This window comes from Bos indicus x Bos taurus, chromosome 28 (assembly GCF_003369695.1).
Source record: "Bos indicus x Bos taurus breed Angus x Brahman F1 hybrid chromosome 28, Bos_hybrid_MaternalHap_v2.0, whole genome shotgun sequence".
NCBI classification, from domain to species: Eukaryota; Metazoa; Chordata; class Mammalia; order Artiodactyla; family Bovidae; genus Bos; species Bos indicus x Bos taurus.
The window spans coordinates 24,806,084-24,819,862 of NC_040103.1; the positions used below are offsets into that span (position 1 = coordinate 24,806,084).

Consider the following 13,779-nt stretch of genomic DNA (forward strand, 5'->3'; position numbering starts at 1 on the left):
CACATAAAAGTAAAAAATGTGATAAATACACCCAATTCAGCAAGATAAGCCTTAGTTTTTTTTTAACCACCAAGTGTTTAATTGACGTATAGTTGATTTAAAATGTGTTAGTCTCAGATATACAAACAAAGTGATATGCATTCTTTATAAAAATATGGAATGGTTTATGTGTCATCCTTGTATAAAGTAAAGTAAAGTGAAAGTCGTTCAGTCATGTCTGACTCTTTGTGACCCCATGGACTATACAGTCCATGGAATTTTCCAGGTCAGAAGAGTGGATTTGGTAGCCTTTCCCTTCTCCAGGGGATCTTCCCAACCCAGGGATCAAACCCAGGTCTCCCACATTGCTGGTGGATTCTTTACCAGCTGAGCCACAAGGGAAGCCCCATCCTTGTATAGGGGCCATGATAATCTTCTCTGTATCATTCATATTTTCCTGTATGGTACTGCCAAAATGAACACAACAACTAAGTACTTTTTAAACACATATCAAAGTTCCTATTGACAAATTGATTGTGGTGATGGTTGCACAACTCTATGAATATACTGAAAGTCACTCAACTATAAATAATTATAATTAAATATAAATAAATAAAATCCTACTAGCAGACACAGAACATTGAAACACTGCTGGTAACCTTCTAAAATGACTTAAAAAATTCTCAAAGGATTCTAGCCATATGTAAAAGGTTGTACATTTTCCAAGTACCTTGGATAAAGCAGTCCAGTTCTGAGGTTTTAATATACAGAAATAACTGTCTCCATAAGGTTCATGCCTCAACTTGTGTACTCTTATTCCCTCTCTTCTACTCAATGACACAGCTCTAAGAATAATGTTGCCCTCTATGGAATTCCTCTCATTGGCATATAATGTGCTGTATCTCCCATCTTTAAAACAAAAACAAAACTCTCTTAACCCCACATAAGCCTCTGGCTAACGTTCCATTTCTACATACCCATTTATATGACAACCTGTCAATACAGTCATCTACACTCCTTGATTCCAAATTCTCTTCTACCATTCTCTCTTGACCCCACTCTCATCATGTTTTCTCCTCTAGAATCACCATTGACTTGTCTTCCCCGCATATTCTGCACTCAGTCTATCACCTTGCACCAAAATCTATCACCTCTACCTTGAAAATCTGACTATACTCCAAGTGATACTCATCACTTCCACAAGTCTCACTCTGGTCTAAGCCACCATCATCTCTATTTTGGATTCCTTCAAGAACCTCCAAATTGGTCTCACAACCTCTGCCCTATCTTACAACACAGTCTTAAAAGAGCAACCAGACTGATCCTTTCAAAAGTAAATCAGATCAATATAGAAACTAGCAAAGCGAGGTAAAGGAACTTGCCTGAAGTTATACAGCAAAACTGTGGCAAAACTGGGATTCACAACCAGGCTCAGTCTGTCCTTTGAACCACAGAAAACTTGAGAAAACATGTTGGTCCAGAGAACTCACTGTCCCCAAGATTTCTGACTCAAAAGACAAGTTCAGATCACAAAATGTCACGATATAAAATATCCAGAATATTGAGAAAAGATGAAGAATATTGATGTAAAAGGAAGTTATGACTATTTAAAGAAAAGTAAAACAGTGCCTATTAAAAAAAAAAAAGAGAAAGAAAGAAATGATATCAAAACCCTCTGTGCAAACCCTGCAACGGCTTCCCATGGGAGCCAAATCACATCTGGCCCTGGAATCAGAATGGCAGCCAATGTCCCGCAAGGCTGCAGAGGCTCTCGGACAGCTGCTTGTCCTCTTCCACCTCACTCTGTTCCAGCCACACGGGCAGGGGTGCGTTAGCCACAGGGCTTTTGCGTGGAGGGCTCTTCATAGAAATAGCTGCACAGCTCCCTCCTTCATTTTCTCCAGGTTCCTGCTCAATATTACCTTATTAGAGGCCTTTCATGATCATTCTACGGAAATACGTTCCTTCAACTCCTTTTTCTTACCCTCCCCATTATTCTACATTATACTTATCATGATCTGGCACCTTGCTGTTCACTTGTTCAGCAATACAGAAGCACCATGAAGTCAGTAGCTTTTTTTCTATCCACTACTGCGATCCCAGTGCCTAGATCACTACTTGGCACCCATTAGGCATTTAATAAATATTTGCCAAACGGGCAAACAGTGGTAGGAAAAAAGGACTACCTATAAATTTATACCAATGCTACTTTAAATGGGAAAAGAAACCAACCAAAAGCCAAACAGTATTGAATGGCTAAACACAGTATTTAAACATAAAGTACAAATCCACGGCAATCAACATGAGACAGTCCATACATGATAGTAACACAGAGAAATACATGTGATATTAAGAAACACCCCCAAATATTTACAAACTGAAAATTTTATTTAAGAAAAAAACATACCTACATCCAAAAATTATAAATTTTATTAAAACAAAAATAGAATTTTCTATTCATTAGATTATTTTTTTTGGTCCGAGAAAGATACTCAGCACTGTAATTTATAAAGCAAGCAAACAAAAAGGCTAGTTTTCAGGACTTGATCTCTGTGTGTGTGCTCAGTCGATCAGTGGTGTATGACTCTTTGCAACCCCATGGGCTACAGCCCACCAGACTCCTCTGTCCATGGAATTTTCCAGGCAAGAATTCTGGAGTGGGTTGCCATTTCCTACTCCAGGGGATCTTCCCAACCCAGGGATCAAACCCACATCTCTTGCGTCTCCTGCATTGGCAGGCAGATTCTTTACCACTGCGCCACCTGGTAAGTTCAACTTGACCTCTAAAAAGCTTTAATTCAACATCTTGAATAAAATCCTGGACTAAACACATAAACACCATATACAGAAAAATGGGTTCTTACAGAGAGAGCTGCATCTGAGGGAAGTCAGTTGAAGTATGTTTATGCATGAAATCTCCAGCCCATTTAGAAAATGAAGGAAGATACTCCTCTACTTCTTGTTTTATTTCATCTTGATTCAATTTCAGGCGGTACCTATCAAAATAAGAAATATTAAATATGAAAGTTTAAATATGAAAAAAGTAAACAAGGACAAAAACGTTCATATAAGCAACCCAAGCACCCATCAACGACTGAAAAAATTAATTAAATGTGATACAGTGGAATGTTATTTAGCCTTGGAAAGGAAGGAAATTCTGATACATGTTACAACATACATGAAACTTGCCATTATCCTGAATAAGCCAATAACAAAAAATACTGCATGACCACTTAACGTGAGGTACCTATACTAGTCAAATTCATAGAGACAGAAAGGATGGTGACTGCCAGGGACTGGGGGAAGTGAGGAGTTGTTCCATAGATATAAGGTTTCAGTTTGGAAAGACAAAAAAGTTCTGGATGTGGATGATGGTAACGTTTACACAACGTCAATGTACTAATAACACTGAACTCTACCCTTAAAAGTGGTTAAGACTGTGATTTGGGGGATTTCCCTGGTGGTCCAGCGGTAAGACTCTGTGCTTCCACTGCAGGGGAACTAAGATCCTGCATGCCACATGGCCAAAAGTAAAAAATAAAAGATTATGATTTTTTAATGCTACGTGTATTTTACCACATACACAAAAAGAATCCAAGTAACAGTGACATGACATCGAGTTTTATATTTGCTCCAACTCCTACCATCTCAGGTCTAATAGGGCCCAGTTACACTTCAAGGGTAAAAAAATAAACCATAATTGTTGGTCCTGAAGCCCAGCAATGGAAAGTAGAAATGTAAAAGAGGAAAAAAGGCCATAGGAACAGAAATGGAACATCAGCCTTACTAGGTCAAAGGACAATCTGTAGGACTATTAACTTCTTGGGTCAAAAGTCAGGAAAGACTAACAGAATCTAGTCTCAGTTTTTCAGGGTGCCTGCAAGGTCAAAACTGTGTCATAATAATTCTACAACATTATTTGCCTTTTTGCTCTTGTTCTCTCCTGAGTACACAGTGGAGATTTCTGAGTCCACATACACACACACAATATAGCAATATAGAGAATGCAGAAACAGATATAAGAAACCAGGTGTCTAGTATTAAGTTATAAAATTAAAACATTTGCCAAAATGTAAAACAATGTCACTTGTCTCATTACATTTTTTTCAAAAATAGTTATTTTTCATTAAACTTATTTATGTTAATGTGGAATGGGCTGTTATTATTTTAAATTAATCAATAAATATTTAAAAACTGCATCAGCTTTCATTTCTAATACAGTAATTATCTACAGATATAACCCTAGTAAACAAAAGCTCTTAGGGTCCTCAATAATATTTTAGCGTTAACAAGGTCCTGAGAGCAAAAAGTTCTGAGAATTGCTATCACCTTCCCTGATGGTTCTCCCAGCTCCATCTTTATATTTAAGCATCACAACCTTAATAACTACTCTAGAATATCAACAGCACACGTGTTTCTGTGTCAGATCACACTTAGGTTTGAATCCTAATTCTTTATTTACACTTCTTTACTAAATGTATAACTTTGAGCCAGTCACTGTTTCTCTCTTTTTTAAAATAATTTATTGATTTTTGGCTGTGCTGGATCTCTGCTGCTGTGCCAGCTTTTCTCTAGCTGCAGCAAGCAGGGGCTGCTATCCAGCTGCAGTGTGCAGGCTTCTCTTTGTGGTGGCTTCTCATGCTGCAGAGCACGGGCTCCAGGGCGCACAGGCTTCAGCAGCTGCGGCACAAGGGCTCAGGAGTTGAGCATCCCAGACTCTAGAGTGCAAGCTCAATAGCTGTGGTACACAGGCTCAGCTGCACTGCAGCACGTCTGCCCAGACCAGGGATCAAACCTGCGTCTCCTGCGCTGGCAAGTGGATTCTTTACCAATGAGCCACCAGGGAAGCCCTGAGCCACTCATTGTTAACCAAGCCTCAGTTTCTTCATCTATAAGGTGAGATGATAACTACCACACAAATTGGTTTGAGGATCAAGTAAAACAGCCTATGTAAAGTACTTGGCATATGACAAGAATTCAACAAGATATGAAAATGATAACAGTGAATACTCACATAGCACTGACTCTAGGCCAGGCACTATTCTAGGTGCTTTACATGAACACTTTCAACCCTCGTTCTCTCTCTATGAGATACTACTATCGTCATCCCTTTTTAGAACTGAGGAAACTGAAGCTCAGCAGTTACTTCCAAAGGACACACAGCTCCAGCTTGGGAATTTAAGTTCTTAACCCTCATGGTCCCTCTACACTGTGTTTCGGGACTTCCCTCATAGCTCAGTTGGTAAAGAATCCACCTGCAGTGCAGAAGACCCCGGTTCGATTCCTGGGTCAGGAAGACCCGCTGGAGAAGGGATAGGCTACCCACTCCAGTATTCTTGGGCTTCCCTTGCAGCTCAGCTGGTAAAGAATCTGCCCACAATGCGGGAGACCTAGTTCGATCCCTGGGTTGGGAAGATCCTCTGGAGAAGGGAAAGGCTACCCACTCCAGTATTCTGGCCTGAAGAATTCCATGGACCATACAGTCCATGGGGTCCCAAAGAGTCGGACACAACTGAGCGACTTTCATTTTCACACTGTGTTTTAATAATTTATTGGCATTATTTTCTCCCTGCAGCCCTGAGTTCACCTGGGTACTAGCATAACCACCGATACTCTGCAAATTCCTTTCAAACGACAAACCTTACCATTTTCTCACCTTCTAAAGAAAGCACCATAACATATCCATCAAACTCTGAGACTCCAGAACACTGCAAATTTACCATATAACTCTGCAACATTTCTGCTATCAAATTTAATAAGCTCCCTCTTTCCTAGGTTTCTGCTAACTCTGGCTTATCAGAACTAACAGAGCAGAGCCCTATCAGTCCTCTAGGAGAGCCAGTTCAGCAGGAAAGACAGAATTAGCAACCCTAGCTCTGCCAAGATAGCTTGGCCTAAGCACAAAACCAACTTCAGGTTGAAGGCAAAACTGAAATATCTCAAACCAGGGAGCAATTGCTAACACCAAGGTGCCCGCAAAGTGCCCCAAATGACCTAGAGAAACACAATCAGCCCACACAAGGCAAAAGCTATTTGTTTGAAAATGGCTGCTTAAAATCTGGCACCTTCCAGTGGATAAAAGATGATATAGGTGAGGATGTGGGGGAAACAAGGACCAATAGATTGTCTACAGAAATGCAAAATGAATTTTGAAATATACAGACATATTAAACCTTTATGTTTCATACCTTAAATTAATACAATATTATATGTCAATGACATCCCAATGGGCTTCCCTGGTGGCTCAGATGGTAAAGAATCTGTCCGCAATGAAGGCGACCCAGGTTCAATCCCTGAAGCTGGAAAGATCCCCTGGAGAAAGAAATGGCAATCCACTCCAGTATTCTTGCCTGGAGAATTCCATGGACAGAGGAGCCTGGCAGGTTACAGTCCATGGGGTCACAAAGAGTCAGACCCGACTGAGCAACTAACACACACTTTCTGACATCTCGATAAAACAGGAAAAAATGAAAGAAAGAAACAGGACAAGGTCTATGTAGACCAATCTGACAGTATATATAAAAACTTTAAATGTACCCAGACCAGGGGACTTCCCTAGCGGTCCAACAGCTAAGACACCCCATGTAAGGGGTCCAGATTTATTCCCTGGTGAGGGAACTAGATCCCACATGCCACAGTTAAAGATCCTGCATGATACTACTAAGACCTGGCACAGCCAAATAAATTAATAGACAAATATTTTCTTAAAAAATGTTCTCAAAAAAAAAAAAAAATGTTCTCAGACTGGATCCTGTCCTAGAGAGGAAAAAAACACTTCAAAGAACATTATTGGACAAAACTGATTGAACCCACCGCATCCACTGCAGCGGAAGGTGAATTCTAAACCACTGGACCATCAGGGAAGTCCTCTTTAAAACATTTTTAAGACAATAGGTTGGGGCTTCCCTGGTGGTCCACTGGCTGAGAATCTGCCTTGCAGTGCAATGGTTTGACCCCTGATCGGGGAAGATCCCACATGCTACAGAGCGACAAAGCCTGTGCACCACTACTGAGCGCAAGCTCCGGAGCCCATGAGCTGCAACAACTGAGCCCAAGCACTGCAACTACTGAAGCCTGCACGCCAACAGCCTGTGCTCCACAAGAGAAAAGCCACCGCGATGAGAAGCCCCGTGAACCGCAATGAAGAGCAGCCCCTAGTCACTGCAACTAGAGAAAGCCCAAGTGCAGCAACGAAGAGCCACGCCACCACAGCCAAAATATAAAGAAATCTTTTTAAAAGAGACAATAGGTTGTACGTATTAGTAAATTGGTATGGAATTACGGAACACGTTTTTCCTATTTAAACAATGAAATAAATAGAAATACAATCAGGAGAAGTAGGTTTATGTCAACTAGTCTGGAAAGCAAAATCAGCACTAATAAAAACACTTCTGTGAAAAAAAGATGAACTGCAATAAAAGTGAAGGAGAAAACAAAGACAGAATATGCCAGTCCCTCTGCAGGTAGTCACTCATAAGATGCCAATGATTAGCCATTTGTGGGTTTCCATACATTATCTCCACTGTCACAGAAAGTCTGCAAAACAGGTATTATCACCCTTTTCAGAATCTTTCAGTAACTTGTTCAGTCATAAACCTGGCAAAGCTAGAATCTGAAAGGAGGTCCATCTGATATTCAACCCCAGACAATTTTCAGGCTGTCACAATGTTTCTAGAAGTAAAACAAAAAGTTCCCATTCTCTGAGTGCAGCTATGGGGCCTATTGTGCATACAGAGAAAATTTAGATATTTTTAGCCAAAGAATTCCTGTTCTGCAATTTCAGAAGCTCTTCACAGAATTGTGGCGGGATACGACAACCCTAAAATCTGCATTCTAGTATTATACTGACATATTTAATAGTCTAAGAGCCAAATATCTTACAGATGCCAGGGAAGAAGTTATATAACAAAACTGTATCTAGAGTTCCTCTCCTAACTACTTACATTTCCTTCAGATGCCTTATTTCTTGAATAGTTTGAGAAGCAAGTTCTTGTAGCTTTTCTGGGGCAAAACTATCACTTACTGCTTTTTGAAATACTTCATGAAGAACAGTACCAATCAGCATTTGGCGTGTGGCTGGATCAGAGCTCTATCAAAAAAAAAGTCATACAAACATTTTATTTCACAACATATCAATGGACATGATCCTATATTTATTACCTAACGTATTGAACTAGCATAGCCAAAGCGCACTGGTGAGACAAATGCCAAAATATTAAATAATTCTTTTCTGGTGAGTGAAATTATAGGTGGCTTTCACTTTCTTCAATTTAGAATTACCTGAATTATTTTATGAGTAAGATATTTTTCAAATCACTGTATTTCCATTTTGAAAGAATTAAAAATAACCTATATGGAAAAAGTTCAATATATTCTAATATTAATATTTAACATAATTTGTCTCTAATTTCACTTTATAATAAACCCACATAGAATAGTTAATAAAGACATAGCTTATAAACTCATGTGAGTAAAATACTCAAACACAAAATAAACTCAGAGCAGAGATTTTTTTTTTGGTGGCACTGCCCAGCTGTGGGATCCTAGTTCCCCAATCCGGGGCTGAACCCAGGCCCCAGCAGTGTCCTAACCATTGGACCACCAGGGAATTCCCTACAGCAGAGATTTTGACAAGCTCTTGACACTCAAAAACTATTTTTCAATGAACTCTTTTATTAGCCTGGATCTTCCCCTTGAAACTATCAAAAAACAAGATTAAGTTCACCAAAACACCCATCAGTAATTTTAAAATTAACTTACAGAGGAATTCCCTGTCCTAATTTTTTAAGTTCTATGTGAGTCTAAAATTATTTCAAAATAAAGTTTTAAAAGATTAAGGTATTCAGGTCTGCTTTGTAATATGCAGTTAAAACAGAAATTAATAGTAACCACCCCCCCAACAGCTGAAGAAAACAACCAATTAAAAAAAAAAAAAACTACAAATAAGTGATAACTAAGACTATTAGAAAATCTACTTAGGTATTTTTCCTTCTTTTTCTCTTTTTGTTTAGCTGTATTTTATTTTCTATATACATACAAACTGTATAAAGAATACCCTAAGAGAAAGAAAAAACTTAACAATTAAAAACCCAAGTTCTTCAAAAAATAATGGCATTGAAAGGGAGTGGGTGACAAGCAGAATATAGATTAAATAAACTATGAGATACATCAACCAAATACAATACAAAGATCTCATTTGCATACTGATGCTAACAAACTGAATAAAAACATTTTTGACAAAAGACATTAAGAGATAAACTGAGAATTAGATTAACTTAAGGAATTACTGGTAATTTTATCAGGTATGATAAAGATATTGTACTTATATGTTTTTTAAATCCTCAGCTTTAATTTGCAAAGTAGTTTTAAGTTGCAAAATACAGTCTTTAAGAACAACAAAATGGGTACATGGGAGTTTATAATAACCATCTCTTTTTGTATGTTTGAAAATTTCCATTATAATATCTTTAAAAGAGACTGTCATATTTACTTTCACTGAGAATCACATGAAGCCAAGTTTGGAAATACCCAGATGTATTAAATTAAAAATTTTATCACTTAAATTATTTATCTTATATTAGAATTGCTTATTTTATTAAATGTTAAATAAGATTCAAAGGATTCTTAGGGTACTGGCCTTGACTCCTAGCCTCGCCATCTACTAGCTACAGTAACTCTGGACAAGTCACTTAACTTCTCTGAGCCTGATGTTCCTTGTCTGTAAAATGTAAAATGCAGCTGATTAATACCATCTACTCACAAGATTTTAGGAGGATTAAGTAAGAGTGTAAAAGTGCTCTGTAAACTCTTAAGACCCTGTAGAAACATTGGCTGTTAATATTATTCACCCTGAATGTTTCACTCAGAACAGCTCTTCTCATGCATCGAATACTACTGGCTATGCTTGTGCCAGAAATCAGCATGTCGGGATATAGAATCAAATATCCAAAATCTTCATCTATTATCCAAGTATTGGATATGCAGTCTCCTTCCAAATGAATGATGTCCCCTGGCTCTACTGGTACAGAGCACCTAAAAATAAGGTACACAAAATTTAGATTCCTACATTTAAACATGTTAAGGGGCTTTAAAAATAAATGAGTATTTTATGTAAAGAAATAATTTCTAAATTTTGGGGTCTTGCATCACCTACTGCAAAAACTATCAAATCATTAATAGTGTAACATATAGCTCCAAGTATCAATGAGGTTGTTATAATAATAATTCTCTCATTCTTAATGATTCTCTCATTCTGTAAAACTTATGTCTACAGCTTCTGTAAGTCCTGAGGCATGATGCCAAACCCAATATACCAAGAACAAAATCATATTTATCTAGTTCAAACCATCAAAGTTGCAACCTAGACAAAGTCAGACCTTCATCTCTGCATCTCCCCCTCACCCCTCACATACCATACATTGCTCGAGTAGCGAAATTCAGAGTCTAAGGATGTTCTTATGACTAATTTTGCCCTTAGTGAGAACTAAATGAGTTTTTAAGCTGCAATCCCAGAAAGTACTGGGAAATAGGAAGTAGTAATGTAGTAAGTCCCCTTGTACTTGATTTTCAAATGACAATGAAAATCAAGTTTTGGAATAAGGGACCTGAGATGCACAATTTTTGCAGATTTAATCTGAGTTCATATCTATTCTCTTTATTAACAATTAAATTATTGCAACATCCACACAAGCCCACATGTTAGTTTTTAAGACAGTACCATTAAGCTTCTGCCACATCATTGCTCAAAGTCACACAAAAATTACCAGTCATTCCTAAGGATACACAGTTCTTTATATTCTAGCGACTGGGAAGCAGTGATGATTAGGTGCTTTTCATGGTTTCCTTCTTCACTCTGTACAATATCGACTGCTAATACCAGGTACCGGTTATCCATTCCTCTGCTCAGAACTATCTTAGAAAAGGAAGCTTCCACCTTCTTCTTCTGAAATCTAAAGCATAACACATACAAAACCACTGTAGCACAAGCATGAAATTAGAAGCCATCCAATCTCCTTTATCCACAAACCTTCTAGGTTTCTTCTGGAAAGCTTATCACAATGATCACTGGCGAAAAGAGGTAAAAATTAAGAGAGCAAGGGCATAGCAGAATTCCTATTACAGAAAAAAAACAAACAAAAAAACAACTTCCCAGAAAGTGAAGTCGCTCAGTTGTGTCGGACTCTCTGAGACCCTATGGACTGTAGCCTACCAGGCTCCTCCATCCACGGGATCTTCCAGGCAAGAATACTACAGTAGGTTGCCATTTCCTTTTCCAGGGGATTTTCCCGACCCAGGGATGGAACCCAGGTCTCCAGCATTACAGGCAGATGCTTTACCTTCTGAGCCACCGGGGAAGCCCCACTTCCCAGAAGGAATGCCATTTAAAACGTTCATGATACGAGTTTTTCAAAATATAAGCTCTATGAGGAGTTCTTTGGGACATCTATGATTATGAGGGCTAATGATAAATTGAAAAATTTTAAACAACAAATTCCTACCACTGGTGCAAGCCTTCCCAAAGTACAAGTAAAAGGAAATGTCTACGACACTATCCTTTTGAACATAAAAGATGTCTGTTATGGGAAAATGTAGTATGGGCGGTTTGTTGCAAGTCCTACAGTGAATTTCATTATTATATTAACATTTCAATTAGGCGAGTACTTAGACATTTAGTCCAACCTACTATTTAATGCAGGAAATCCTATAAAATTCCACTGGGGATCAACTAGCTCATGCTTTGTAGAGAAAGCAAGCTTAATACCTGTCACATTAACCATTCTTCATAGAATAACTCAGAAATTTCTTATTTCTAATGGGAAAGTCAATTTCACAATTATCTTGTAACCGCTTCATTCACCTACCCCACGTACCCACGGGCCATGAATTTCCCAAAATCAGCTGGGACGCTTTAAGGATCTCCCAAAAGGTATTGCTGATCAAAACCCAAAGCGCAAAGATCCGTCAACAATAATTAGCCTCATTATCATTACTACGATGGACGTGAGTCTCAGTGAACTCAGGGAGTTGGTATTGGACAGGGAGGCCTGGCATGCTGCGATTCATGGGGTCGCAAAGAGTCGGACACGACTGAGCTTCTGATCTGATCTGATCATTACTACTGACAGAAATTCTACACTATGCTTGCGGGTCAAGTTTCCCCAATCATTTAAGCCGACTTGAGAGTACAGACTTCTCCCTGGATAACTTTCTTCACCTAAACTTCAAGAAAAGGACCTAGCAGTTGCAATTTCCTTTCCTGAAGACATGTAAGGTGGCTGAGACTCCCCAAATTCAGGAAAGAGGTTAAGAATGAACCTCTGGAGGAAGAAAAGTATTCAAGCTCTGGCTCGGGCTTGGCCCCAGAGAGAAGCTGCGAAGCGGACCCCAGCTCCGGAAGTTCGTCGGGAACTCCGGGACGTGAGCTTGGTCACTGTGCTCGGAGCCCGGGTCCGCGGAGGCGTGGATGCAGCCTCTTCCGCTCCTTTCTTTTCAAATCTCCCGCTATACTCCCAGGCCCACCCCCAGCTCCGCTCACAGCTCCGCTGACGGCTCAGCCTCCTGCCAGAAACTCTTCTCCATTAGCAGCTCCAGTTCGTCCACTCGCTCCATTCTGGCCGCCGAGATCGCAAACCACCGCCGGGTAAAATCAGGGGAACCCCGGGGCAACAACAGTGGCGGGGAAAAGGAGCGCGAGTCCACGAGGTGCCGTGCGCATGCGCTGACCAGCAGCGGTCCGAAGAGACATGCGCAGGCAGCTCCTCCAGCGCCAGGTGAGCCTCTCGTGGAGAGTGGCACCTGGGGAACCAAGAACTGGAAGGCGCCTTTGCTCCTTTGCCTTAGGGTTTGGAAAACTGGGAGTCTTCGTAATCTGGCCCATTCTAAATACTTCCGCCCTTTCTCTAGACTCGCAGACCCGTGTGTCCAACACAGGCACTTAGAATGAATGAACTATTTGCTGTTGTCCAAACTCAGGCTTCCCTTATTTGAATCTGGAAATTTTCACTCTTTGGAAAAAAAAAAAAAAAACACCTCTCCTCCTTTTTTTTTTTTCTGAAAAACTCAGTTGAGAAAATTCAAACTGTCAGATGAGAACTTCCTCATCGTGCCATGGCTATATCTATCTGTTCCCTGTTTTATAACCTTTTTCCATTTTTTTCAGTAATGCCTCCTATTCGTGGACAGTCCCTCCACTTGTACAGTGGGATCCCAAGCACTCTTACATTGTGTGTATGTGTGTGTGTGTGTATGTGATCCTAAGCACTTTTACATTGTGTGTGTGTAGCAGATCCCAAGCACACTTACATTGTGTGTGTGTGTGTGTGTGTATGTGATCCTAAGCACTCTTACGTTGTGTGTGTGTAGGAGATCCCAAGCACTCTTACATTGTGTGTGTGTGTGTGTGTGTGTGTGTTCAGTCATGTCCAACTCGTTGTGACACTGTGGACTGTAGCCTACCAGGTTCCTCTTGTCCGTGGAATTCAGGCAAAAATACTAGAGTGGATTGCCATTTTCCTCCTCCAGGGTATCTTCCAGCCTAGGTATCAAACCCCTGTCTCTTGAGTCTACTGCATTGGTATGCAGGTTCTTTACCACTAGAGCCACCTTACATTCTCTAGGGCATTCTCTTCTGTTATCAGTTTGGCCCTCATTATCAGATAGCTCCCAGGCTTGTAATGTGACCCAGCACCTCCCATCCTGAAAATGTTACCTTGATGGAACTTACTCTCTTAGCCACCTTCCTGAGGAAACCTGCTTTAAAGAATTTTTTATCAAGCCTATATCTAATTTCAACTCCTATTC

At 39.8% G+C, this 13,779-nt stretch overlaps 1 protein-coding gene across 2 annotated transcripts in view; it reads right to left on the minus strand.

The window, feature by feature from the left end:
* The window catches only part of DNA2 (DNA replication helicase/nuclease 2), a 38,443-nt gene extending 25,748 nt beyond the window's left edge, over window positions 1-12,695 (minus strand). The window contains exons 1-5 of one of the 2 annotated variants that reach the window (XM_027530765.1): window positions 12,515-12,694; window positions 10,743-10,928; window positions 9,828-10,011; window positions 7,923-8,068; window positions 2,844-2,975 (exon numbers count right to left, since the gene is read on the minus strand). In XM_027530765.1, the coding sequence (XP_027386566.1) occupies window positions 2,844-2,975; window positions 7,923-8,068; window positions 9,828-10,011; window positions 10,743-10,928; window positions 12,515-12,588 (722 nt within the window). In that variant the 5' untranslated portion in view covers window positions 12,589-12,694. Of the gene's footprint in view, window positions 1-2,843; window positions 2,976-7,922; window positions 8,069-9,827; window positions 10,012-10,742; window positions 10,929-12,514 lie in introns of both variants that reach the window. The other variant, XM_027530766.1, reaches the window with a different exon arrangement.
* Window positions 12,696-13,779: the final 1,084 nt, after the last annotated feature.